Source organism: Pleuronectes platessa, chromosome 7, assembly GCF_947347685.1.
Source record: "Pleuronectes platessa chromosome 7, fPlePla1.1, whole genome shotgun sequence".
Lineage (NCBI taxonomy): Eukaryota > Metazoa > Chordata > Actinopteri > Pleuronectiformes > Pleuronectidae > Pleuronectes > Pleuronectes platessa.
This window is the reverse complement of record NC_070632.1, coordinates 21,274,757-21,300,151: the sequence shown is the minus strand read 5'-3', so window position 1 is coordinate 21,300,151 and position 25,395 is coordinate 21,274,757. Positions and strand designations below refer to the sequence as shown.

General features: G+C 41.1%; 1 protein-coding gene across 1 annotated transcript; it reads right to left on the bottom strand.

Moving 5' to 3' along the window:
- Positions 1–10,778: 10,778 nt before the first annotated feature.
- Positions 10,779–23,740, bottom strand: ticrr (TopBP1-interacting, checkpoint, and replication regulator). Its single transcript, XM_053427869.1, has 21 exons — positions 22,692–23,740; positions 21,991–22,228; positions 21,358–21,590; positions 20,835–21,069; positions 20,360–20,498; positions 20,107–20,234; positions 19,707–19,910; positions 19,404–19,549; positions 19,051–19,151; positions 18,675–18,768; positions 18,474–18,556; positions 18,083–18,313; positions 17,878–17,965; positions 17,511–17,583; positions 17,237–17,368; positions 17,002–17,092; positions 16,826–16,884; positions 16,355–16,623; positions 13,927–16,111; positions 13,695–13,817; positions 10,779–11,444 (listed from the first exon to the last, which is right to left on the bottom strand). Exons 1-21 carry the CDS (start codon positions 23,364–23,366, stop codon positions 11,326–11,328), a joined length of 5,646 nt encoding a protein of 1,881 aa, XP_053283844.1. The 5' UTR covers positions 23,367–23,740; the 3' UTR covers positions 10,779–11,325.
- Positions 23,741–25,395: the final 1,655 nt, after the last annotated feature.

Sequence of the window (25,395 nt, the reverse complement as noted above, 5' to 3'; positions counted from 1 at the left end):
AGCTTCAAAATAAAAGCACACACAGGGAACGTGACTTCTGGGGGAGTTTGATGACATATGGTGAGGTAGTTTCTGCAGAAGACTGGTGTTGGACTCAAACAACAACCTGTCTGCAAGGGAAGGCTGAACTCTTCTTTGCTGCCCCGCTCAGGTGAGATACACAGGTTAGGGGCGAAATGTCCATGAACCTGAGATATCTGTTGCAGATGCAGATGTGTTCCCAACACACTGACCATCCCACCACCAATAAGAGGAGATTGTGACATCACATCTTAAGTAGCTCTTGCAGGTTCTGCTTGTCACTGATGTAAACGTAAAATCGAAATGGTAAATGGATTGTACTTATTTAGCCTAGAGCTTTTCACTACAAGCTTCTCTCACAATGCTTTTTCTGTCAAAGACTTTTCATAGACTGTATGAACAGAAAATATAAATATAAACTAATATAAAGATCAGTCCTCTTAACAAGCCTTCTTTTTAAAAATCAAGACCCATGAATTATTCGCTGATAAATCAACAAAAACCTTTGTTTAAGAAGGTGAAAACAAATCCTGGAGCAGCCCCCTCATCAAAATCTGCAGTATCATTTACTGGGTTCTTCCCTGACCCTTGCCACTTCCTTCTAGTTTTGTGATCATCCATCTTAAAGTTTGAGCGTAATCTTGCAAATTAATAGCACAGAAACTCAGATGAAAACGTAATCCTCTTAGCAGAGGTAGAAAGGCTGAATCACAGTAACTTTCAGCTTTAATTTTATTTTCAGTTTTCTACAGTAATACCTCTCTACTTCTATTTACTCAGGCACTGCTCATTTACTGAAATGGCTTAAGAATAAAAAAAAAACGTAACCTATTATGTCTAAAGCCTCAGAGGCTCCAATTATATATTAGAACGTTGTTCCCTTTTTACCCATTTCACTTATACACACTAAATTCAACAGAGGAGTGGCTACTAAGGTGTTTATTGTGAAATTCACTTTGTACAGGAAGTCACATTTCCATCTTTGCAAACTTGACAATAGTGGAGTGGTGTGTGTGTGAGTGTATGTGTGTGTGTGTGTGTGTGTGTGTGTGCATGTGGTGTGAATACTGAAGGACATGAGTGAATAGGCCTGTAGCATTGAAAGGTTTAACATCACACTGATCAACAACACAGGGTTTCTCCTAAGTCCCAAAACACCCAGTAATGTCATTCATCCTTTCTGTTTGAACAGAAACAAGAACATTTTTTTTTGCCACATTACGACTAATCACAGGATTGATCCTGTCGCTCGAACCATGAGTACTGCAACAACTTCCTCATGGTGAGGCGTCACGGTTTGACTTTGAATCAGGTGCTTTTGCCAAATGACATATTGCAAATCACAAGAAGTAACATGACCTGCGTGAACAAGGCCATTAAGCAACCTTCAGCGATACCATCACCAATATTAGCATACAATGGTTGAAAATATTTTTTTATAAAGTCTGTCTAAAGAGCTTGGCCAATATGCACATCGATCTCACGCATTAATGTGTTTTCTGACATGAAAGAAAACATAACAAAAACCTGTAAGCAAGCTGTAATAGTTTAAAGAAACCTTAAAACACAGACCAGTAAAATTTGCCATCATATAGTTTCAAGAATCGGAACCTCAGCTTAGTTTTCTACTCTACGTATAGCTGATTTATATGTTTGGCAAATAGTTTTCATGAATGGCCAAAACAAAGTCTGACCATTTCAGTGTCCCCTCACTCACTTGTGATCAGACAGAGGCCATACTGTTTTATACTCAGGTCCTGAGCTCCTTATGGAGGATAAATGCAGTAATCTGTGGATTACGGAGACATAGTGGGAATACAGAGCTCTGATCAAAGTTCACATTGCAGTTCTGCAGAGAGCCGTATATGGGGCCATTATTGTAATAAAACTATTAAACAAATTTGTAATTAGGCCATTATTGTCGTGAAGTTCTGCAAACAGACACACTGTGCTCTGGCTGTCTCTATCATTTTAACTGCTGTTCGTGGTCTGACAAACAGTAAATTCACCAAGGTGAGTGCCCCATAAGGAGTGAATCCTCTCTACACAGGCCGCCATGCTTTTTTACAGTCGTCCACACTAAACACCTTTTAAGTTTGTATGACAACTGAAGGCTACCAAAGGTTTTCTTTCATGTTTGGAAGGGGAGGGTGAAGGGCTGCAACATGCAACTTCACCACTAGACTAAATCCTACACATTGAACCTTTAAAATTATGAGTTGCTACAGTCCCCTAGTGGTATGAAGGCTGCAGCTCCTGAAAAAAAAGACAAATCTCCACATCTACTTGCAGATCGCTACGAGCAAAAGTCACGTGTAAAAAAAAACAGCCAATGAGCGGAAACAGATGACTTGGATTTTCAGCTCTTGAAGCTAAATGTTTAGACTTTTAAGCCTTTCATCTCCATGCATGTGTTCACAGATTTGTCTACATATTTAAAGATAAACATGCAAATACATGAAAAATCCAGTTACACACACACACACACACATTCCGAATATGTATTTGCTGATTTTTTTGTTCATATTTGCAAATCCCATTATAAACACATTCTAAATACAGATTTGCAGATCCATGTACATATTCACAGATGTCATTACACATTTGGAGATTCTTTTACGTATTCACATATCTGATTACATATAGACTGATTGAGATTCATATCTTAAGTTGTGCCAATGGCCCCATGGCCATATAAGTTTATGACACAAAGGAATGATATAAAACAAGGCGCGACAAATCCACTGGAAAATATTTTACTCGGGTGAACATTAACCATCTGAAAGATAAGCAAAGACAAAATATCACTTTGGTAAGTTTACAGTACCTATAACATGTATTCGTCTCAATTGGATTTTCTTTATTGGAAAAAGCACATTAGCAACACACTTTTGTTTCAAAGATAAACACAAACAATAAAGCTCATTTCTACACCTTTATTCCAATGAGATATTTTATGAATAGATATTTACCCTGTTTCCTACGGGAGCTGTAAAATAGCATCTTAAATGGCGACCAAGTGACTGTAATGAAGGTGTGAGATTTGATTATTGGTCACCTAATTCTGTACAACAAAGTTGGAGTGTTGTAAGATACTTTGAAGGTCACAGGGGTCGGAGCCAATCCCAGCTGATATTGGGTGAAAGGCAGCTTGAACAGTTTGCCATCCAGTCACATACAGTCAAACAAACAATCTCACTCACATCTACAGGCATTTTAGACAGTCAAATCTACCTCAGATGCTTGAGGGCAACACAGGGAGAACATGGGAAAACAAACTTGACCCATTGTGAACAATACCAGGATCCTGAAACCAAACATGCCGAATGCAATTTACTCATTATTCTATTTCACATTTTTCAATTGACATCTCAGAACAGATTTAATAAAATGATGTTAATGAGGTAGAACATTTTTCACTGACACAGCATGCCTCACAATGAGGAGCTCCTCTCCATTTCAGGAGACCTGCTCTTGCTGGCTATGTGAACAGGCAAACTGCACATGTGAGGTGTGTCACCTTTATCGGACTTTACAGCAAACAACCGGTGCCGAGCTAATCTCGTGAATTATAAGGAACAAGGATATATAATAAGTAACCCATTAATCAACTCAGAGTTCTGATGAAATACAATATAATTCCATTACTTATAAGATCATAATCAGGTTTATAAAATTTGGCATTATCAAAAACTTTTAAATAAATAAAAATATGATCATTTTTCAACTTTATTAAAGTCCAACTTCTTGTTTGTAACTCCGACACTCCTATCATCCACCACTGTATTCTTCACTCCCCTTCCTCATTCACCTTTGTTACGCCAACTCATCAGCCAATGAGAGCCTGCCATCCCACAAAACCCTACAGCTATTTGCCTAGAACTGTCACACGCTGTCTAAATCGAATGCTTTCACCATGTCGTTGCTCAGTGCCCGTAAAATGTCCGCGATGTAGCCTAACCTAAACCAACTAACTCGACTTCGCACCACGTTACCCATCACTCATGGCACACATATGCAGACCAAACAAGCAACGTATTCCAAAGTGTTTTCTTCTCTGGCCAGTGTCTCGGCTCCGAACCGTAGTTGGGAGCTCAGCTCAATGGTCAGGGCCGGCCCTGGCAATGTTGGCCACCTAGGCAAGATTTCAAATTGGCGCCCCCCAACATACACATGCAAACTGTCATGCATCCCCAATAACTTTTGGACTGCATACAGATGCACACACAGGCAGACAAATTTGTAAGCTATAGAAAACAATAAAAATATACAATAAAAAATATCAAAAGAGTCCTGTACTGATAGCATATCATTAAATTACATTACATTTCATTTAGCTGTCACCTTTATCCAAAGCGACTTACAATAAGTGCACTCAACCCCGAGGGTACAAACCAAGAACAACAAGAATCAAGAAAGTACAGTTCCTTTAAAAATAAAACAAAACTACAAAGTGCTATAAGTAAGTGCCATTTAAGTGCTACTAAAGTGTTAGTTTAAAAAGTTGTTAGTATATATATACACTCCTGATCAAAATCTTAAGACCAGTTAAAAAATTGCATGAATTTGCATTTTGCACTGTTGGATCTTAGGAAGGTTCTAAGTAGAGCTTCAAAATGCAAAAAGAAGAAATGGGAACAAGAGACCAAAAGTTGTGAGCAGGCAATTTATTGAAAACAACAATTTAACTGAAGTAGGCTGTTCATCAGCTGATCAAAAGTTTAAGACCACAGCTAAAAAAAAAAAAAAAAACTCCTAAAACAGAAATTAAAGTGTCAAAAACTGACTCAGTAATGAGTAGCTCCAGCATTATTGTTGATCACTTCAAAAATTCGTTTTGGCATGCTTGATGCAAGTGTTTCCAAAAAGCTAGTGCGAATGTTGCGCCAAGTGGTGAAGATGGCTTCACGAAGGGCATCCACTGTCTTGAACTGAAGTCCATTTTTGTAAACTTCCCTTGCCATCCATCCCCAAATGTTCTCAATTGGATTAAGATCAGGGGAACACGCAGGATGGTCCAAAAGAGTGATGTTATTCTCCTGGAAAAAAGTCTTGGTCAGACGGGCATTGTGAATTGGAGCGTTGTCCTGCTGAAAAACCCAGTTGTTACCACACAGACGAGGGCCCTCAGTCATGAGGGATGCCCGCTGCAACATCTCCACATAGCCAGCTGCTGTTTGACGCCCCTGCACAACCTGGAGCTCCATTGTTCCATTGAAGGAAAAAGCACCCCAGATCATGATGGCGCCCCCTCCACTGTGCCGCGTAGAAAACATCTCAGGTGGCATCTCCTTGTCATGCCAGTAACGTTGGAAGCCATCAGGACCATCAAGGTTAAATTTTTTCTCGTCAGAGAATAAAACTTTCTTCCACCTTTGAATGTCCCATGTTTGGTGCTCCCTTGCAAAGTCTAAACGGGAAATTTTGTGGCGTTGAAGGAGACGTGGCCTTTGAAGACGTTTCTTGTTTTTGAAGCCCTTCCTTCGCAGATGCCGTCTGATGGTTATCGGGCTGCAGTCAGCACCAGTAATGGCCTTAATTTGGGACGAGGATCGTCCCGTGTCTTGACGGACAGCCATTCGGATCCTCCGGCTCGGCACCGGTGAGATTTTTTGGGTCTACCACTTGATTTTTTTCTTCCATAACCCTGAGGATCTTTTAAGAAATGCAAAATGACTGTCTTACTGCGTCCAACCTCAGCAGCGATGGCACGTTGTGAGAGGCCTTGTTTATGCAGTTCAACAATCCTACCACGTTCAAAGACGGTGAGCTTTTTTGCCTTTGCCATCAAGAGATCTTCACAGTGTGATTACTTGACAGGAAATGACATGGAATCCAAATTTTTGCACAGATTTTGGCTTTTAAAGGCTGTGGTCTTAAACTTTTGATCAGCTGATGAACAGCCTACTTCAGTTAAATTGTTGTTTTCAATAAATTGCCTGCTCACAACTTTTGGTCTCTTGTTCCCATTTCTTCTTTTTGCATTTTGAAACTCTACTTAGAACCTTCCTAAGATTCAACAGTGCAAAATGCAAATTCATGCAATTTTTTAACTGGTCTTAAGATTTTGATCAGGAGTGTATATATTTTTTTATTTTTTTTCAAGGTATAGTCAGAAGAGGTGTGTTTTTAGTTTTCGACGGAAGATGTATAAACTTTCTGATGTCCGGATGTCGATGGGGAGCTCATTCCACCATTTAGGAGCCAGGACAGCAAACAGTCGTGATTTTGATGAGTGTTTAGCTTGCAGTGAGGGAGCAACGAGTTGATTAGCCGAAGCAGAGCAGAGAGAGCGTGCGTTACACCCCACAAGAGCGTGCGTGGGGTGTGACGTTTGACCATGTCCTGGATGTAGACTGGACCTGATCCGTTCACAGCATGGTACGCAAGTACTAGTGTTTTGAACCGGATGCGGGCAACCACTGGTAGCCAGTGAAGGGAGCGGAGGAGCGGAGCAGTGTGAGTGAATTTAGGTTGGTTAAAAACCAGTCGAGCTGCTGCATTCTGGATGAGCTGCAAAGGTCGGATGGCAATAGCAGGTAGACCTGCCAGGAGGGAGTTACAGTAGTCTAGGCGTGAGATGACCAGAGCCTGGACAAGAACCTGCACCGCCTTCTGAGTGAGATGTCGGCGTATTCTCCTGATGTTGTACAGCATGAATCTACAGGACCGTGTTGTTGCAGTAATGTTGGAATTAAGGGAGAGTTGGCTATTGAGTGTCACGCCCAGGTTCCTGGCGGTCTGAGTGGGGGTTAACACAGAGTTGTCAAAGTTAATAGTCAGGTCGTGCGTGGGAGAGTCTTTCCCTGGAATGAAAAGTAGTTCAGTCTTGTCAAGGTTAATCTTCAGGTGGTGTGCAGACATCCACTGAGAGATGTCGGTCAGACAGGCAGAGATTCGTGCTGCTACCTGTGTTTCAGATCGGGGAAAAGAGAGGATTAGTTGGGTGTCATCAGCATAGCTATGGTAGGAAAAACCATTTGAGTAAATGACAGAGCCGAGGGAGTTGGTGTACAAAGAGAAGAGGAGAGGACCCAGGACAGGACCTTGAGGGACCCCAGTAGTGAGAGGACAAGGTTGAGACACAGATCCTCTCCAAGTTAGCCTATAAGTGCGGCCATTGAGATAGGAAGAGAGCAGGGAGAGAGCAGAGCCTGAGACACCCAGGTCCTGAAGGGAATAAGGATCTGGTGGTTCACTGTGTCAAATGCAGCAGAGAGGTCTAGAAGGATGAGGACAGAGGAGAGAGAGGCTGCTCTAGCAGTGTGAAGCTGCTCATAGACAGCAAGGAGGGCAGTCTCAGTTGAGTGACCTGCCTTGAAACCAAACTGGTGAGGGTCAAGAAGATGGTTGTGGTTAAGATAGGAGGAGAGTTGATTAAAGATAGCGCGCTCAAGAGTTTTGGAAACAAAGGGAAGGAGAGAGACAGGTCTGTAGTTATTTACTTCAGACGGGTCGAGGGTTGGTTTCTTCAGGAGAGGATTTACTCTTGCCTCCTTCAGAGAATTAGGGAAACAGCCAGTTAACAGGGAAGTGTTGATATGGGTAAGTAAAGGAAGAAGGTCAGGAGCAATAGACTGGAGAATGTGAGAAGGGATGGGGTCAAGGGGGCAGGTGGTCGGGCGGGCGGAGGTTACCAAGGTCAGAACTTTATTGGGAGACAGGGGGGTGAAAGAGGAGAGCGAAGGGGCTGAAGATGAAATTGATGGAAGTGTGGTTATAGAAGGAGGATCCGAAAGAGCGTATGTCATCTATCTTTTTTGTAAAGTAGTTGACAAAGTGGCTTGGCAGAAGGGAGGAAGGAGGAAGGGGACTGGGGGGGTCGAGGAGGTTGGAAAAGATGGAGAAGAGTTTTTTGGGGTTAGAAAATGAGGATTGAATTGCAGTTTGGTAAAAAGTGCTTTTGGCTGTGGAAATAGAGGCAGAAAAAGAGGAGACAAGAGACTGATAAGCGAGCAGGTCGTCCAGGTGTTCAGATTTCCGCCATTTCCTTTCTGATATCATATCATGTCGGCACAAATAAACATTAATGATGTCCACAATCGGGGTGATTCTTACCTCTATATTGTTCTTTCTTCTCCTCCTCTACTTTGCGGTGCTTTCTGAATTGTGCACCTGATAATTTAATCTTTTTTTGATTCATGAAATGGCGGAAGCGCAAATTCTGTGTTTTAAATGCTGGCTAGCCTGTCCACGGAGCCACAAGTGGTGACATCAGCAAATGTCCCTGCTATGCTGCCAAAATGTTTTTATACTTCTCTTTGTATGCATCATGCTGCTATGAGGAACTATTGTGAGGTGAAATGAAACTCCCTTCTTTTTTTTCTGTTCATGCTGAAATAAAGTGGATTCACTTGGTCTGACGTTTTCGATCACATCTTTATAAAACACCTAAATAGCTTCGTACTATAAACCCTATGGGGGTAAATGTTTTTTGAGAGAAGATTCCAGATTCATTCACTAGACTGGCACTCAGTAGAGCTCAACAGAGCCATATAGGTTCATCTCTAATCCCTGCAGCTTCCTTCTACCAAATTGTGTGGTTATTGGTCCAGTAGTTTATTACATAAACCTGTTGACTGACAAAACAGAGGTGAAAACATAACCTCCTTAGCAGAGGTAATAAAACCTCCACCCATTTATCAAGGAAATGTCACCAACATTAATAATTATTAGAAACACAACAGGAAATTAAAAGTAGAATGAAATCTTTCAAGAATATTTAAATAGTGGATGGGTAATTTTCTGTTGGTCGACAATTAATTTATTAAAAGCAAATTTTCCTCTGCTACTTAGTCTATAGGGTTTTTATATTGTGTTTTATTTACATTGTATATATTGGTTTATTTTTGTCGTGCACTGGTCGCTGGTTGTGCATCAAGTTGCCCTTGAAGGATATTAAAGATTTTCTTTTATGGACAACTTTAGTTAATCACAAGCTGCACAAACCAAGCTAGAGCAGCAGAGGAACCCAGCAGCCATCAGGGGGCAGCCTCAGGACATCACATGGAAACAAGAAGCAGCAGTTCTTGTAAGGGTACGAAGACAAGGTTGTAAAACCACTGGGTTAATCACTTACAATAGGTTTTTAAAGTATGTTAAATCATCCAGTATCTAAAAGCCAAAATATAAAAGTAACTTTTAAGTTAGGCTGTCAAATATATGTAGTAAAGTAGAAAATATTTTCTCTGAAGTGTGTATCAATAGCAGCATAAAATAACACGGACACACACGATAATTTGTCAATCTTCTTATTGTGCTTAGTTCCTCATGGCAATCAGCAGGTGGTGTGGCCTAATTGGTAGTGTTCGTTTTTCAACAAGAAGGGCCTGGGTTCAATCCCCGCTCTTTCCCATCTTCAACCTGGCAATATACTGAACTCTTAAAATTGGTAGGATTTCTCCTATTAATTGCAAAATATCTTACACTGTGTAAATTTAAATTAATAAAAAAAAAAAAAAAGGAAAAAAAAGGATGTGCGGAGTTCGGTTCTGCGCAGGATGTGCGTAGTTCGGTTCTGCGCAGGATGTGTGCAGTGGGCTTTTACGCGGGATGTGCGCAATGGGCTTCTGCGCAGGATGTGCGTGCGCAGTTTAAAAAAAAAATTAATTTAATTACATTTTTTTTATATTAAATTTTTCGTCATCATCATCATCTCTCCGCGCTGGTCCAGGGGTAAATGATGCTGGTCTTCACAGGTGACTGACCTACGCAAGCCTGTAGCCGCCACCCCCCAACAGGAGATGATGTGCTTGTGTGTGTGTGTGTGGCCGCGGCGCTTCCCGGTTCTTCCCTGCACTACGCTGCTGGTGCGAACACCCCAAGTATTTATCATGGGCGAGGAAAGGAGGCGGACTGCTTTTCGCAGCGCTTCTACCTCCGGTGCGTTCCTCGGGGTTAGAGAATGATGGTGTGACGTTACTGTATTGTTTTACATTGCATGTGTCACGTCATGATAAGTTACGCTCCTGTGCTGCCCTCTCTGCACATTGCGCCCTAGGCAACCGCTTATGTCGCCTGTACCAGGAGCCGCCCCTGTCACTGGTTATCTTGGCTCGCTGTCTGGTCGGTAACCAGCCGTCCGGACCGCTCCGTGAGAGGAAGAGATGTTTCTTTACTTGGACGGCGGCCTCTTTATTTCTCGGATATACAGCAGGAGCAACACTCGCATCACCTCTAGGTCTGTCACTTCTCGTTATGCACACACTTTTAGGGTCTTTTCCCACAATACCCAGGTGCCCTACGTCACACCTCAAACTTTCCTTAAAGGGGCAGGCCATACCTGCAACACAACAGCTCTCGGTCTCATACACAGATGGCAAGAGAAAGCTGAGACGCAGACTCAGCAACTACATCCGAGATCCGATGCCCCTTATTATTATCTGAGGGATTTTTACACACTGTCTGATAAAGATTCCGACAGTGAAGGCAAGGGGTAGTGATGGATAAGGTTTTCTTTAACAAGTTAAGTCTTTCATTCTCACTCTCCACCTTAAAACTATGAAATGAACTGAACTATGAACTAGTTCAGAATTTAAATGGTGAACTATGAACTATTCATGTTTACTTGTATGAACTGAACTTTGAACTAGTTCATGAGGTGTGAACTTGCACAACACTGTTGATGAATGAGAATTATAAAAGTCACTCTCAGAAAGAAGAGAGCTGCATAGTAATGTAAACTGTTTAGTTTGAGTGTACTGTGTAATTTTTTATTCTCCATTTTGGCAAAAACAAATAAAGGCATTTTCCATAGCTTGATAAAGAAAATGGATATTTATTTACATAAGACTTTGGCAACAGACAACAAATTTACAACCTGAATCAATCAGAAGGGCATCCCTTTGACTTCACAGCAATGTTATGACAACAACAAACAAACTAATAAATAGACATGAATACAACTTCTTTCAACAACTTTAACTTGATTGTAAATGGCTGATTAAAATCTTAAAAACGATGACATTTAATATCAATTTTTCCTGAGGGTTTAGCTTCACAGAGGACCAAACAGGAAACATGAACAGTAAAAGTTGTTTTTAACAACTTGGCAGAAATGTGTTAAAAATATTTCTAATGTAAAATCTTAAAGTACTGATACACACGAAGAGGGTCATCAATTTAAGTGGAGGACACTGAAAGCATCATTCGTTCATCTTCAAAGACTCAAGTGGTGCTTGAAAGTGGTTCAGATCTGCCATCAAAAACCCTTTGGACAAAATAAGGTAAAGAAAGGGTCACAGCTTCACAGTTAAACACAAAATGGGCCGTCTCTCTGCTTGGCTTGCCCGACAGTTCTGTGGTTCAGTGTAGCAGTCTCTTCCTGCTATAGCTTTTCCCTTTGTTTGAGAGTCTGATTGGCTGGCTGAAGGGCGAGTGATCCCCTCCATCCACTTCTAGCCTCTGCCCTGAAGCAGCCTCATCTACAAAGTTTAGAAAACAATGTGGATTGTTAGTCACGGGACACCAAGTACTAGACCTGGGACAGGAGTAAATATGCTAAATGTTCAAAACTATGTGGACAGGAAAAGTTGACTGAAGTTGGAGGCTGGAGTCTTAGAGAGTGATTTATGAAATATTAGAGCGTATTAACTAGGGATGAGCGAGTACAGCATTATCTGTATCTGTATCTGTTAACCATATCAATTATCTGTATCCGTATCCGGAGTGGGCGGGGCCTAACCCGGAAGTGGGTGTGATTTAACCCGGAAGTGGGCCGGGTTGTCTTGAAATGGGCGGGGCTTTAACCAGTATGTTATTTTAAGCATGCAATTGATATGGGTTGATCAGAAATTGTTATATTTATTGCTGATTAGAAAACTATTACAGGACAGCATCAGCATTGAGCTTCAGATCAATGATTTTGATGACAATAGCAAACAAACTATTTACAGAACAAGTTTTGTAACAATGAATACAACACATGCTGTTGCAATTATGAAGTGAAATGTAATAACAAGTGTTTTCATACTCAACATAACTTTCTTTTTTAACTTTGAATTTTTTTTAATTTATTTCCACACCAGGTGTGTGTGTGTGTGTGTGTAAGTGAGTAAGAGAGAGACAGAGAGAGAGAGGGGGAGTGTGTGTGTGTGTGTGTAGCTTAATTTGTAATATTTTTTATACCACTACTACCTAGAACTTGTCAGACACTCAGTGCGTGAAGTAAAATAAAACTGGTTAGAGCCAACTGACGGTTTAAAAAAAGTTTAAACCGTTAAAGTAAAAAAAAAAAAACTGTTTAAAAAAAAAAAAAAAAAAAATCTCCGACAGGCAGAGACGCAACGCGAGTCGCTTTCTACCAGCACCACGTCTGAACGAACCCACGTTTAACAGAACTCTACTGGTTAATAAGTAAGTACAAACTGAAATAAAAACAAACTTCAAGCTGAAGAAACCCTAAACGTTAACGGAAAAGACCCGCGAACCTGAGTGACTGAGAGACAGAGAGCTGTTCTGTGAGTGAGTGAGCAGAGCGGTGTGTGAAGGGGAGGAGCGCTGTGACGCTGTGTGAGGATTTTCATTCAGTCCGAGCACAGATATTGACTCGTATTACTCGTATAATACTCGTGCTCGGCAAAAGTGCTTTATCCGTACCGGATACTCGTTTCAGCCGAGTATCCGGCTCATCTCTAGTATTAACTTCATTGATTACGTAAATATCTCAAAGCATGGATTCACCCAAAGCAGAAGCTGAAGCGGATAAAAACGCCAACGATCATCTTAAGCACAAGTCACCAATAGATGGACCGAGATCTTGACCGTACCAAGTCCCCATTCTATATGGACCAAGACCTGTTATTAGCTTTTGACGGAAAGTTCTACTTTAACCTGCACAACTTTTTTCATCTTTATGGTAGTAAATCCTGGCAGCACATGTTAGAGTTTACTTCTCTCACTGAACAAGAGTAAGTGGGGAACAAAGAGAAAAGTAGTGTTGATTATGTTTAGTTGTTGATATTTGTTAAAATTTTGTGAAATGTAGTTTTATATATATATATATATATATATATATATCTTTATCTAGAAAACAGGTGAAACTTAAAAAAAAGTTTCCTAAAATTAGGTACTTCCTTTTAAGATCTCTATTTATCTATTTTGTTTTTAAATGCAAACCTTATTTACTTGAAACGATTATTTAATTATTAAGTCCCCTCCAGTTCAGTGTGAAAATGAATTAGAAAATTGTTGAAATACCATTGAATTGTGTTTCTTTATTTAATTGAAGTTTTTGACTTCATACATACATTGTTACATCTACAATGCTACTTCAAAATGTATGACATTGAATCATAAAGCATGTGATACATTGGGATGTTTCGGACCTTTTCTTGAGGAAACTTCATGTTTGATAAATGCACTATTATATAACTCGAGTAATAAAAATGTATCGTTAGATTTATTGATAAAAAGAAACTAGCCCTACAAAATATACAAAGACTCATGCTGTTCAAGAGAAGAACATGTCAAGAAAAAGCTCAACCTGATCAGCATTTGTACCTTATTAGATTGTCAGAAAATAACCTAGTTTCAATTTTTATAATGATTTACCTCATAGTTCTAAGATATATAAACTTTTCAATCCTAAATGTATGTAGCAGATGTGAGGGTACCTATTTTTAAACATATGAATAATCAATTGTGCTAAACTGGCAAAAAAAAACACATCTTACCTTTAACATTTGGTGTTCTCTTACCAGCAGAACCAGATTTGAACAACAATGGAGAGTGAGTCAGAGCTAAAATCCCACTCGCTGTCACTGGTTTGGTCACCTTTGAGCTGGGAGGAGTCGCTACTATGAAAGTAAATATTTGGTCAGAATCTCAAAAAAAATTGTCAACGATGACAAACTTAAATACTTACATTTACTGAGATTAGTTTTTGTTACAGAGCCTGTATCTTACCTGACTTGACACCTCCATTTGCAGCAGCCCGGACGTTTTCTTCTTCACCTCTTTGAGGTTCTGTGCGGTCAGCCTGCTCAGCCAGCTTCTCTATCCATTGCAAGTCTACCAGAGGAGAAGGAGGAGATGCATCCCCTGGGAATGGGTGTGACTGTTTGGAAGTCAGAGCGAATATTGTAGCTTTGTTGTTTGAAAACTCATCCATGTCGTCATTGTCCTGTAATCTGCTAACTCCAAGTTCAGCTTCCTGTAGCAATTCCTCCAGCAGTGGCTCCCCCTTCAGGCCACGATCTCTGCCGCCAAACACTCCAACCTGAGCTCTCTTCCTGCGAGGCCAACTGTTGAGATTGTCCGGAGTCACCTTCCCCATGCTCTGAGGGGACGGAGTCAGGGGGATTATCTCTGGAATTATCACTGGGGGAGACATTGTTCCTCCAGGATGCCTTGTAGGGGTGTAGGACTGGCAGATGTATGTTTGGACACTTCCACCTTTTCCAGGTGTGCTTTTGGCTGGAGTGACATGAGTGCAGATAGATGGTGAGACACATCCAGGTTCTCTATGTTTAGAAAACAAAGCCAAGGGGCTGTCCAGCAGAGAAGGTTTCACACCAACTAGAGGGCTCCAAGTACCAGGTCGAGGACCTCCATCTGAGGCCAAATCCCCTGCATTCATGGAATCTGTGCGTTTGAATTTGAGCTTAGGAAGTCCAGATGTTTGCATTTCCATCTCTACTTGGTAAGAAAGAGGGTTTGGAGTACCTGGGCCCTTCTGTCGTCTTGCAGGGCCTCTCGGAGTGGAAAAACGAGGGGAATCATTTCCGTACCCCAAACGAGCAGCAGCCTCCCTCTGTTGTCGGTCAGGCGTCTGCCGGAAGCCATAGTTTCGCCCGGGTGTACCTTGGTGCAGCACAGGAGGTTTAGGCGAGGCTGTGCTTGACAGAAAGTTTTCACCTGATTTTGAAGTCTTTCGTGAGAAACTTATGTTCATCTTGAGCCCACCACTAAACTGGGTCTTTACAACTTCTGCATCAACAATGTCCATACTTTCATCGTCTGTGGTAGCAGTGTAAAAACGTGAAGAGTCTAATTGCTGTGAATCAGTATGGGAACTAGAGTCAGCGTCAGAGGAATGGGAGGGTTCAGTCTGTGCCTCTGCTCTTGTATCTGACTGCATGGTTTTTCCCACAAAGTCACAGTTCTCAGCAGATTCTGATTGAACATTCTCACCAGACAGGGATCTTAAGTTATGTCTAGTGGTTCTTTCGCCTTGACCCGACCTCCTCCTTGTCAGGGACTTTGCTGGAGACTTTACTGTAGTATCTGATCCTTCTATAACAGGACTACTTCTTGCAGGTGTTAATTCTACTTTACATGGGGTTGCACTGTTTGAACTTTTGCCTGGAGTTCTCCCAGAGCGGGTAATCCTTTGATAAGTAGGACTAGGGGTCCTGGTTTGAGCTCTGGTGTCTGGTTTAGGGGAGAGGTGGTGTAGAGGGGAAGTAGATTGTGGAGGAGGCATTGCCAGCAGTGTTCCATTTTTTTCAGGTGTCTTCATCCTGTTGTGAACTGTTTCCTGTTCTAAAATAGCACTACTTAAATTTTCAGAAACCCTCACTAGACTCACTTGACAAGTCTTCTCTGGGGTCTTGAAAATGTCCCTTTTAGTATTTGTGTGTTTGAGAGGACTGCTGAACTTGTTGGGTGTGTTCAGCTGTCTTGGAGACCTTCGAGATGACATACCAGGCGACTCTGGTACTTTGAAGGTGGTGCTGTTCTCCAGGACTCTAAACTTCTGAGGAGATGGAGACCATGTGACACTCTTCTTGGGAGTGTTGAAAACTGGGCTACTGAGCCTATGTGATCTATGGGAGGAACTGCATTCAACCAAGGCTTTGACTGGAGTCCTAAGAATACCCTTCAGCGGGCTTCTCATAGGGCTTTCCTTAGTTGGTGTCTCTACAACGAGAGTCCTTCTGGCAGGTGATCTGAAAGGACTGCCCCTCAGAGCCATACTAATCTCATGAGAGCTTCCAGCAGCAGGACTATCTACAACAGAGCAAACACTGATCCTGGATGAAGGTGGTGTTTTGGGGGTTCCTCGAGTCCTGGATGTTTTCGGAGTTCTGTTCCCATGAATGTCCATCCCATGTTTGCTGGGCGACTTCGTTGGAGTTTTATTTGGGCTCTAAAAACAAAAACGGAACAGAGTTTTTATTTAACTCACGTTTAACATGAATGCAAAGTTAGACTTTGTAACATTTTACTTTGTGAACTGACAATTCTTATATTGAGAAAAAGTATAATAAGCAAATAAAAGGAGGTGCTTCAACATATTGAGATGTCAAGAGGAAGAGTGGATAAAGAAATAATTGTCTTTAGGTGCATGCACTCAAATTACAGTGACTCAAATTACTATAGGAGAACTTACCTCAAAGACACTGGAGTCTGTGTACAGTCGTGATCTGGTGGCTCTTGCTGCTCCACTCTGGTCAGAGAGATGACAAGGGGAATCAGTAGCCCCAAAAAGGAGTCGCATGGGAGACCGGACTGACTTTACGCAGATTTTGCCGTCACTGAGAGTCAGCTGGGATGCAGAGAGAGCCCTGTCTAGGTTGCGTGAGCGAGGCTGAGAACTTGAGTAGAAGGTGTTTGAGTATCTTTTAGCAAACTTCTTTATCCTGGGGCTCCTTCTTAGATCTGATACAAAAAAAAGATAAAATAATCAGCATACCTTTAAGTAAATTTAGGTCACTTTTTCACTGCTCAGAAACCAATCAACGTCTCACATTAGTCTGCAATGCTAATGGATACACTCAGCATTCTGTGACATCGAACATGACTCACGGGGGGATTTATGGGTCATGCTTTTATGCATTTATGCTGTAAATCAGTCAAATACCTTCTGCAGGTTTTACTGGCGACTCTTCCACAATGCACTCCTCATTTGGGAGAGATTTCCTGTTCAAAAAGAAGATTTTACTTTGCAATAATTAACAACAGGTGTACTACATTATACATTTCTTGTCTAAACTAAACTTGTATCAAAAAGGAAAACTGTCAATAACTCAAACGCACCGTCCAAATTTCTGCTGGTAAAGAAGGCGACTGGACACTTGCTTGTGATGTGGCGTCTCACACACCTCCTTCGTGAGAAGTTTGTGTCTCTCTGAAAATGAGGAACAAGTTGCTTGGCAAAGCACAAAACTGAAAACAAAGGTTTATTCCCCCGGCCAATATTCTATCTTCCATTGATAGTAAACTTCACTACAGTATTCATTTAAATCAATCTGTTATTCTGTTATCAATTTACCGTCAGACTCATTAGATCGCTTGCGTTTCAGTCCTTCCACAGCAGAGACAGACTGGCTCCTCGGCATCTTGGCTTTCTTTGAGGGTGAAACAATCTCTTGGTTGAACAGGTTTCTTCTCACCTTGGTCACCTCTGTGGATAATCAGAACATAGTCTGTATTTAGGAATGTAATGGCAAGGAGATACTGCTAAATCCATTGTTTCAGAGCTTATTTCTGGGGCAGGCAAGAGTTTCACACGACAGCGATTACACTCGATGTGAAACAGAACTTACCTTGTGTTTCTTGTTTCTGAGGTTGTGGTTTTGCAACAGGCTTTTCCAAGGCAACACACACCTTTGACTTGGACTAATAAAAAACATAAAAGTGCAGGTAAGATAAATTTGATTAGAAAGCTGAAATAACCCTAATACACAAGTGCAAATGCTATCTCATGTCTCATTATCGGGTGATGTTCAGAATACTTTTGATTAAGCAGAAACATTTCATGATATTGTGAGAAGACTAGCTGCTCAAGGTTCAATAAATAGGAGAATCCTTTATTAATCCCACTACAGAGAAATTTCCCAAGTGTAATAACAAATTCCCCCAAATAACAATCTAAGATATTATAGGTGATTAAACTATGTAGGATCATCTTACAGCTCTTGTAGTCTTTTTGGGCATCTCTATTTGACGAAGACTCTGAGATGATTCAGTCATGCTGCGATGACGAGTCAACATCCCACTCCTGTGTGAAAAAGAGCTACTGTGATTCAATTCCAATTACATACAAAGAGCAAATTCATCATGCTTACTCAAATGACTCATATTTTTTTTTTTTTGTCTAGGCCATGTGTTCTCTCACCTCCTCTTGTTGGATGAGCGATTTCGCAGGTCCTGCAGACAATTTTTGCCATCTGAAACCATGCTGTGTGTGGAAAAGGGCGATGAGCAGGTTGAAGGAGAAGCGCTGTCCTTGGCAACTGAGTCATCGCTAAAGAAGTCAGCAGGCAGAACAGCCACCAAAGCCTCAGGGAGCTGGGTGCCCAGACTGTTGTAAATGTCTGCAAGCACCCTGGGGACGACAGTCAGGAACCTGCCATGACATAGAAAGGCTGGTTAGATTATATAGATAAGAAATATTTGGCTCATTCTGAATCAATGCTTCCCATTATAATTCGCCGGAGAGTTAGAGATTCTTCTTTTAGCATTTTTATTAATTATCTTGTAATTTGCTGGAAGAATCAGGTTCTTACCCTGGAATAACTTCATCTTGAAGGAACCTTGTCAGGCAACCTGGGTCCTTGGTTAGAGAGATTATCCTGAGCATTTCAGCCACCTGAAAAAACAGTGGTTGGAATTTAGCACAAACTACATGCAGGTCTACTTTTTTGATCTTTGTTTTTAGACACAAAAAAAATTATTACCAAGAGAGTACTCGAAAGGGACCATCTTACCTCTTCTGCCATCTGTTCAGCATCCAATGAGTCAGACTGGTCTGAGGAGGAAAGTCTGCACAACTCTAACCTCAACAGCCCCTGAAGCTGGCACCTGTACAGAACAACCTGTGTTTATTGGTTCCTAAACAAAACTGGCACATTAAAATAAACTGACTGAAGGATAAATAACAGTGTGAACCTTTATCAAGGAAGAATAGTAGATATCAGGAGGAAGAAGCCACAGACAGACACACACATAGTTCACAATTTCACTTATAAGAGAGTGAGTGTAACCAACACAATGTGTTTAAGTAGTAGGTCAGCGAGCTGAGTTTTAGACTTTTTTTGCTGCCTAAAAAACACGAGGAAAGATTCTGGATTAGATAATACTCACTCTCTGACTTTGCTATTAACATCAGCAGCAGTGCCATAGAGCTGCCTCACTGATTTGCTGGTCTTGAGGAGATGCTGCTGGACAAACAGGGAGATCTTCGTCTGTGAAGAAGATGTGAGACATACAATTTAAACACAGTGCAACTGTTGAGCTGTTGGCTTATATGTACTTTATGTGATGCACTGAATGATTTCATTAGCCTGATAAGAGGTTCAGCATCAGTTACCATAATATTGTTATTTACCTTACACAAACTTAAATGTTTCAATATCTCCAAATCTACCAATTGACAACTGATAAAGCAATGTATGATTATCCAGAGCAATACAACTTTATCTAATCTACCAGCTCACCTCCAGATTGGATTCTGCTCCAAGAAAGATTTTCACAGCAAACAGGAGCTGCTGGACCGCGGTGACAATTGACAAGTCTCTGTCCGCCAGAGTCTTATCGTAGCTGGACTTCAGATGGGACAGGAGCTCCTCCTCACTAGTGAAACCTGGGTAAAACGAGAAGATACATTACTTGATAGATGAAAACATTTATTTGAACACTTCCAGAAAAACATATTTCCTTTCTTGACGCCAGAGACTATTAGTTATAGCAGGGAGATAATCTGAGCAGTTGCACTGTAAAGTTCTACGGCTGATACTCACTGATGGCTTTTGCTCCCACAGATTTGTTTCTGTCACTTGAGCGTCTCTTCCCCTTTCTGTCTGGCCCCTTGCTCTCTCCCCCCAACTGCTCAGCCTCAGCTTGGTTCTTTTGGTCCTTCACATTCAGCCGGGCCACATTCAGCATCTGCAGGGAGCGGCTCATGGTCTTCATCTTCTGTTTCACTGGTGTGCGCTGGGCACCACCTGTAGATCGAAGATAAATATTGTTACAGAGAAAATAATATTTGGAGGTTAAGATCTTGATAAGATAATACAAATATAAAAATGGTACATTTATTTACTTTAATGTTGTCTAAAAGGATAATGTGAAGGTTTTACGAACAGTCTTCGTAAGAAATAGCTAAAAATAAACGTAAAAACAGAGATAAAGCTGGCATACGTTTTTTGCCCCTCTTGTTGTCTGTACCCTGGGACGTATGGTAAAGTTCAGCCAAACCACTGATCAGCTCCTGCTGCAGCACAGACAACTCCTCCTCTTCTATCTGCTCTGGCACTGCATGCAACAGTCTACAGAACAAAGTGAGAAAAACATCAAGACCAATTGAGTGTTTTGTGTGAAGCTGTATATCACTCTTGATTTTAAAGGAACTATAATTATTAATAGAAAAATTGTGAAATCAGAATCCACATACCGGATCGATTCCATCAAATTAGAGCTCACTCCTGACTGGTCTGATTGAGGAAACCAAGTTTCCAACACACTTGTAGTCAGTTGGCAATGATCGATTTCCCGCTGAGCCCACTCAGAAACTGGTTGATCATTAACCTTGTCTGAAAAGTAAACAAACAAACAAATGGAAATCAAATTATGAACACGAATTAAAAACTTTTTTATCTTTCAGTATTTGCTATTATCAGGGCATACACACACATACAGCACATTATATAAGCACATCACATAGACAAACTTGATTAAAATCGTTTTTTAACAAGAATTGTCTGGTGGAAATAAAAAGAAAAAGGTTCAATACTTTCTCATGGACCAACTATGCAATGATGACAGTTTTAAACTGATCCCAAATCTGATCTGGCAATTCTGTCTGCAATAAACCAATAACAGATACTATATTTGGTTAGCCGATTTACGAGTCTAGGTCTAAATCTTACCATCGACAATGTCACCATCCTTCTCCATGATGTCATACACTACTCCAAGAACACTGCTCACAACATCTGGCAGGTCAGTGGATGCCTCCGCTGGGGAAGGGTCGATGTTCTCTGTGGTCAGAAGTGTGTCGCGTTGAGTGACTCCCGGCTGGAGAATGGTGAGCAGAGCTGTAGAGTGTGACATGGGGGAGAGTACGGCTGAGCACACCAGGCCGCTGTCAATCACATCCGCAAGCTGGAGAGCAAAGTGAACAAGTGGGAGAAGTGAATCAGTAAACTTACACAGAAAAGAAGAAAGAGATTTCCAAACAGAATATCTTTGGAAATGTTGCAGCTATCTTTAGACATTAAATTCTCAAATGATATCATAGCATAGCAAACAATAGATAGCCAGAACTAGAAAGCAAACCCCCAGCACCTGTTGTGTATAGTTATATTGTTATTCTCTGCTCTGAGCAGTTTACACTGCATCAGAGCCTTAACCTCTCATGCAAAGAAGCACTGTCCTTCTTGGATGTCTCACCATGTGAAGAGCGTGAGCAGATAGTTCCAGAAGGAGATGTTGGAAGGCAGCAACTCCCTGGTCACTTCTGCTGGAGGACTGAATCACCCATGACTCTGTGGACACTTGGGTCAGAGATGAAGAATCCCAGCCCTGCAGAACTCCTTTCATACACACTTCCACCGACTCTGGGAGAAGTCTCTGTCTGCACGACACTGGCTCAACCATGAGATCACAGCTCTGTGTCACACCACCTTGTTGGATAAAGAATGACACACAAACACACGTATAACGGCAATATATATTGAGCTTTGTGTTTAATTTCACTTGCTTGTGATTTCTGCATATCTCATCAGCCTTTGTGTGTTTGGATCATGTTCAGAATAATCCTTATAATCTTCATTGGTTTCTTTTGACCCAGGACATTGTTATACAGCCCCTGGACCAGGTTTTCCCTTCATCTGCATGTTTACTGCAATCTGTTTCATCCAGACAAATACTTGCAAATAACCAAAGTGACATTTTAAGGGGATGTACAGTTTAAAGTTGATGATTGTTTTGGATGTGCATATAAACAGTTTTAACAGTTGTACTATTACAGACATGTTTAAGTCATAACTGGTGATAGTTACAGTTGACCTCCATGTTACCAACCTTGCTCCCACCGCAGAAGACCCTCAATGACAGGGAAAGCCAGGCGGTAAAGCCTTTCAGAGGACAGCAGGTATCCAATACCAGACTTGAATGTGAAGGCCTCTGGCCTGAAGCCTGAGTCGGTCTCCTGAACGCAGCAGAGGTTCAGCAGTGCAACCACAGGGATCACTCTGCCACCCAACTGAGCCAGGACCTCACACAGCTTATCAGAGCCGAGACAGTCCTCACACCTCAGCACCTGCAGTAAGAGAAATGGTGGCAGTTGTTTATATCAGTCTGAAAATGTGAAAAGGTTCTGTGACAGGTGTCAGTGAAGGTTAGATGTTTAAAGCCAAGGTTCACACCGACTAGATACAAGGTTGAGTGTTAAATATGGAAGAATTTCCTGACTGTGATGCTATTTGAAACATCTATATCATTTTTTGATTACAACAAAATCACAAGAGAATCTGACTGGTAAACTGACTCTATAGGCTTGTTTATTATAGCCTGAGCTTTTCAATAGAAAAACTAAATTATGTTATTACAGCTGTGTTAGAGTATAATGACTATAACAAATACAACTTGACTGTCTTGTGCGTAATTTCAATATCCATTCTAATAGTTTTGTTATCAACCCACTTTTAGGTGCCTTTGTTATGAAACACTGAATCATAAACATTGTCATACTTTATTATTACCCAGTGGCCTGCTGTAATCACCTGGACATGCGATGTACTATCAATCCAGTGCAGCACAACCTGTCTCTCAGCCAGCATGTCCTGAAGACCCCTGGATATGATGTGATCTGCCCCATCTGTAGGCATGTCGTGGTTCCCCAAAGAAAGATAGTCCAGCAGCTGCATACTGGTACGTGGACACTCAGAGACCACAAACACCACATTCCTCCCGTTGCTTGAAACGTCCTCCTCCTGTGAAACACTGGGCTTCCCAGCTCGGCTCGACCTTCTGGGTCTCAGGTACAGTTTGGTGGGAGAGGTGATGTCTGGTCTGTCCCACTGGAAGTCTAACAGGGTTTCTTTGAGAGCGTTTTGAACTGAAGCAGACGGACAGATCTGCTGCTTCTGCCGAGAAGGCCACGGTTTATCCTTCACGTCAAACTTACCATCAAACTCCAACTCAAAGTCCTCAAAGGTTTTGTGTCTTAGCTCCTTGAAGTCAGATCCCCTTGATATGAGGCTGGCATTACGTCCACCCCTAGACTGGAAGAATTTATAAGCCCAGCGCACCTTCTCAAATCCGTACTTGTAACCGAAATGCAGCAAAATCTGCAACATTCCTCGTTTCACTAAGTGGTTACTGACATCCAGCTGATCGCCAGGATCACGACCTCCATAATCCACATCGATGACAAAGACCAAGTTGTGTGAGGCCATTGCGTCCAATGCAAAGTCCACAAAGGCAGAGTGGGGCCCAGAGCCTCTGACTCAACGGTATGCCATGAAGACAGATCGGCCTCGATGAATTATGTTTCACTCCAGTGTCACTGCTTTCATCACAGGCTGCGCATTGTGTGTGGGCACCGAGACGCCATTTACAGCTGCCAACACAAGTTACCTAGCTCTAGTTAGCTGTCGTAGCAACCGAGAATATAGTTTAGCAAGTTAGCTTCAGCGTGACGCGGTTAGCTTGAAGTGACCGGTACACTCGCAGAAAGGAGACGCGTCTAAGCTATTCAAATACGGTTAAGAATGACGGTGACATGATTCACTAAACTCAACTTTACGTTCGCCATTTTCTCATCGTTAACCGTTCGCGCTCCTTGAACGAGAGCCCTCCCCTTTGCTGTCATTTGTTACAGCCTCTGACAACAACGATCTGATTGGTCCAAAAATAAAGCAAACGCTAGTTGTCGATAGTGTTGTGTTTTCATTGGATAAACGCACCATCAATCAAATCTGTATTGAATGGTATATGTCACATGATACGAGAAGCCAGGAGGGACAAATGACTGACGGACACCGTCTGCATTTAACTTTTAAAAACAAAACAGTAAAAACACTTCTTGATGACGAAGAAATGACTAACAATGACAATGACAGAAATAATAATATAAGTAGTGGCATTGGCTGTTGTGTTGTGTACAAATAACTGCATATATGAGAAACTAAAATACTAATATTTAAATAAACTAATTGGAAATAAAGAGACGGAGATAACAAACTGCGTGTGTAGCAGCAGCAGCAAAGAGGGCTGTCAAAAAATCTATATAAGTAAAAATAATAAATATGTAAATAAGTGTTTTTGCAATACAAAAACGTATTAATAGAATGTAAATAACATATACAATGTAAACAGAATATATACAGTGTGAGCCGAAAGTGCAACAGTATGAAACATTAGCAAGATTATGTTGAAATAATCAAACGATAATGATGAATACGAAATGAAATAAATTGAAACAAATCTTGAAGTAAGAACCTTTTAAAAATACACTAAATAAAAAAACGTATTTATTCTTCTCTCCATGCAGCCCTGGAGGGCAAACCTAAAAAAGAGAGGTTCAAGGTAACAGAACACTGAGAGGAGGTAAGTGGGTCACCTTCTGTTTTGCATCCATAATCGCCTCTTTTCTGCCGCACCAGGGGGAGACGAAGAGCTTAGCTTTGAAATAGAGCACGCTCTATTTCAAATCCAAGGATCCAGCTGAGGGTTATAGAGGCTGCTTTCTGAGTCCCAAGTCTCTGAAGGTATGAGACAAGGATGTAGGTCAGGGATGCTCTCTGGGGTTTGCAGCTCTAAAGACAACATACAGAGTCGTAAAAACATGAATATGAATAGCAGTGGTGGGAAGTGACTGAATACATTTATCTGTATCTACATGTATCTGTACTTTACTTAAGTAGATTTATTTGCAGGTACTTTTCACTTCTAATCCATGAAATACACCAGCAAATATCTGAACTGTCTACACTATATTTTTACAATGTATTGTTTTATGTGTTTTTTTTATATATTTAAAACTAAATCAATAATCTGAGGGAAAAAGTGCACTGATGTAATCAGAGCAGGCAGGTTACATTAGACCCCATCTCCTTCAATAGGAATAAATCGTGTCTGCAGCCGCATCACTGGTAAATAAACACCTCAAATGGATTTAATGGGTCAAAGAATCAGCCACATTTATTATTCACTTTTCATTTCATTTTATTTATTTTATTGATGTTTTTGATACATTGTTTCTTATGTTGTTGTGTTTTTATCTGCCGTGTAAGGTGACCTTGAGTGCTCTTCTACTGCTTTGATAAAACATTAAAATAACACTTTCCGTTGCTCCTTACCTCTAAAACTAACATCCTATGATAACATTAGTATAATAATAAGTTAATTCCATTTCAACGGACATGAATCATTCGTCATCATGCATCCATTGATGTAAATGCTATAAAAAGATGAATCAAAAAC

What these genes read in the sequence shown, in the direction of transcription:
- ticrr (XM_053427869.1), bottom strand. Translation starts at nt 23,366, where the DNA reads ATGGCCTCACACAACTTGGTCTTTGTCATCGATGTGGATTATGGAGGT. An exon ending in GGATGGTGACATTGTCGATG is followed by an intron (nt 20,499 to 20,834) that starts GTAAGATTTAGA and finishes TTTACTTTTCAG; the next exon opens with ACAAGGTTAATGATCAACCA. An exon ending in CCAAAAAGACTACAAGAGCT is followed by an intron (nt 17,584 to 17,877) that starts GTAAGATGATCC and finishes GTTTTTTATTAG; the next exon opens with TCCAAGTCAAAGGTGTGTGT.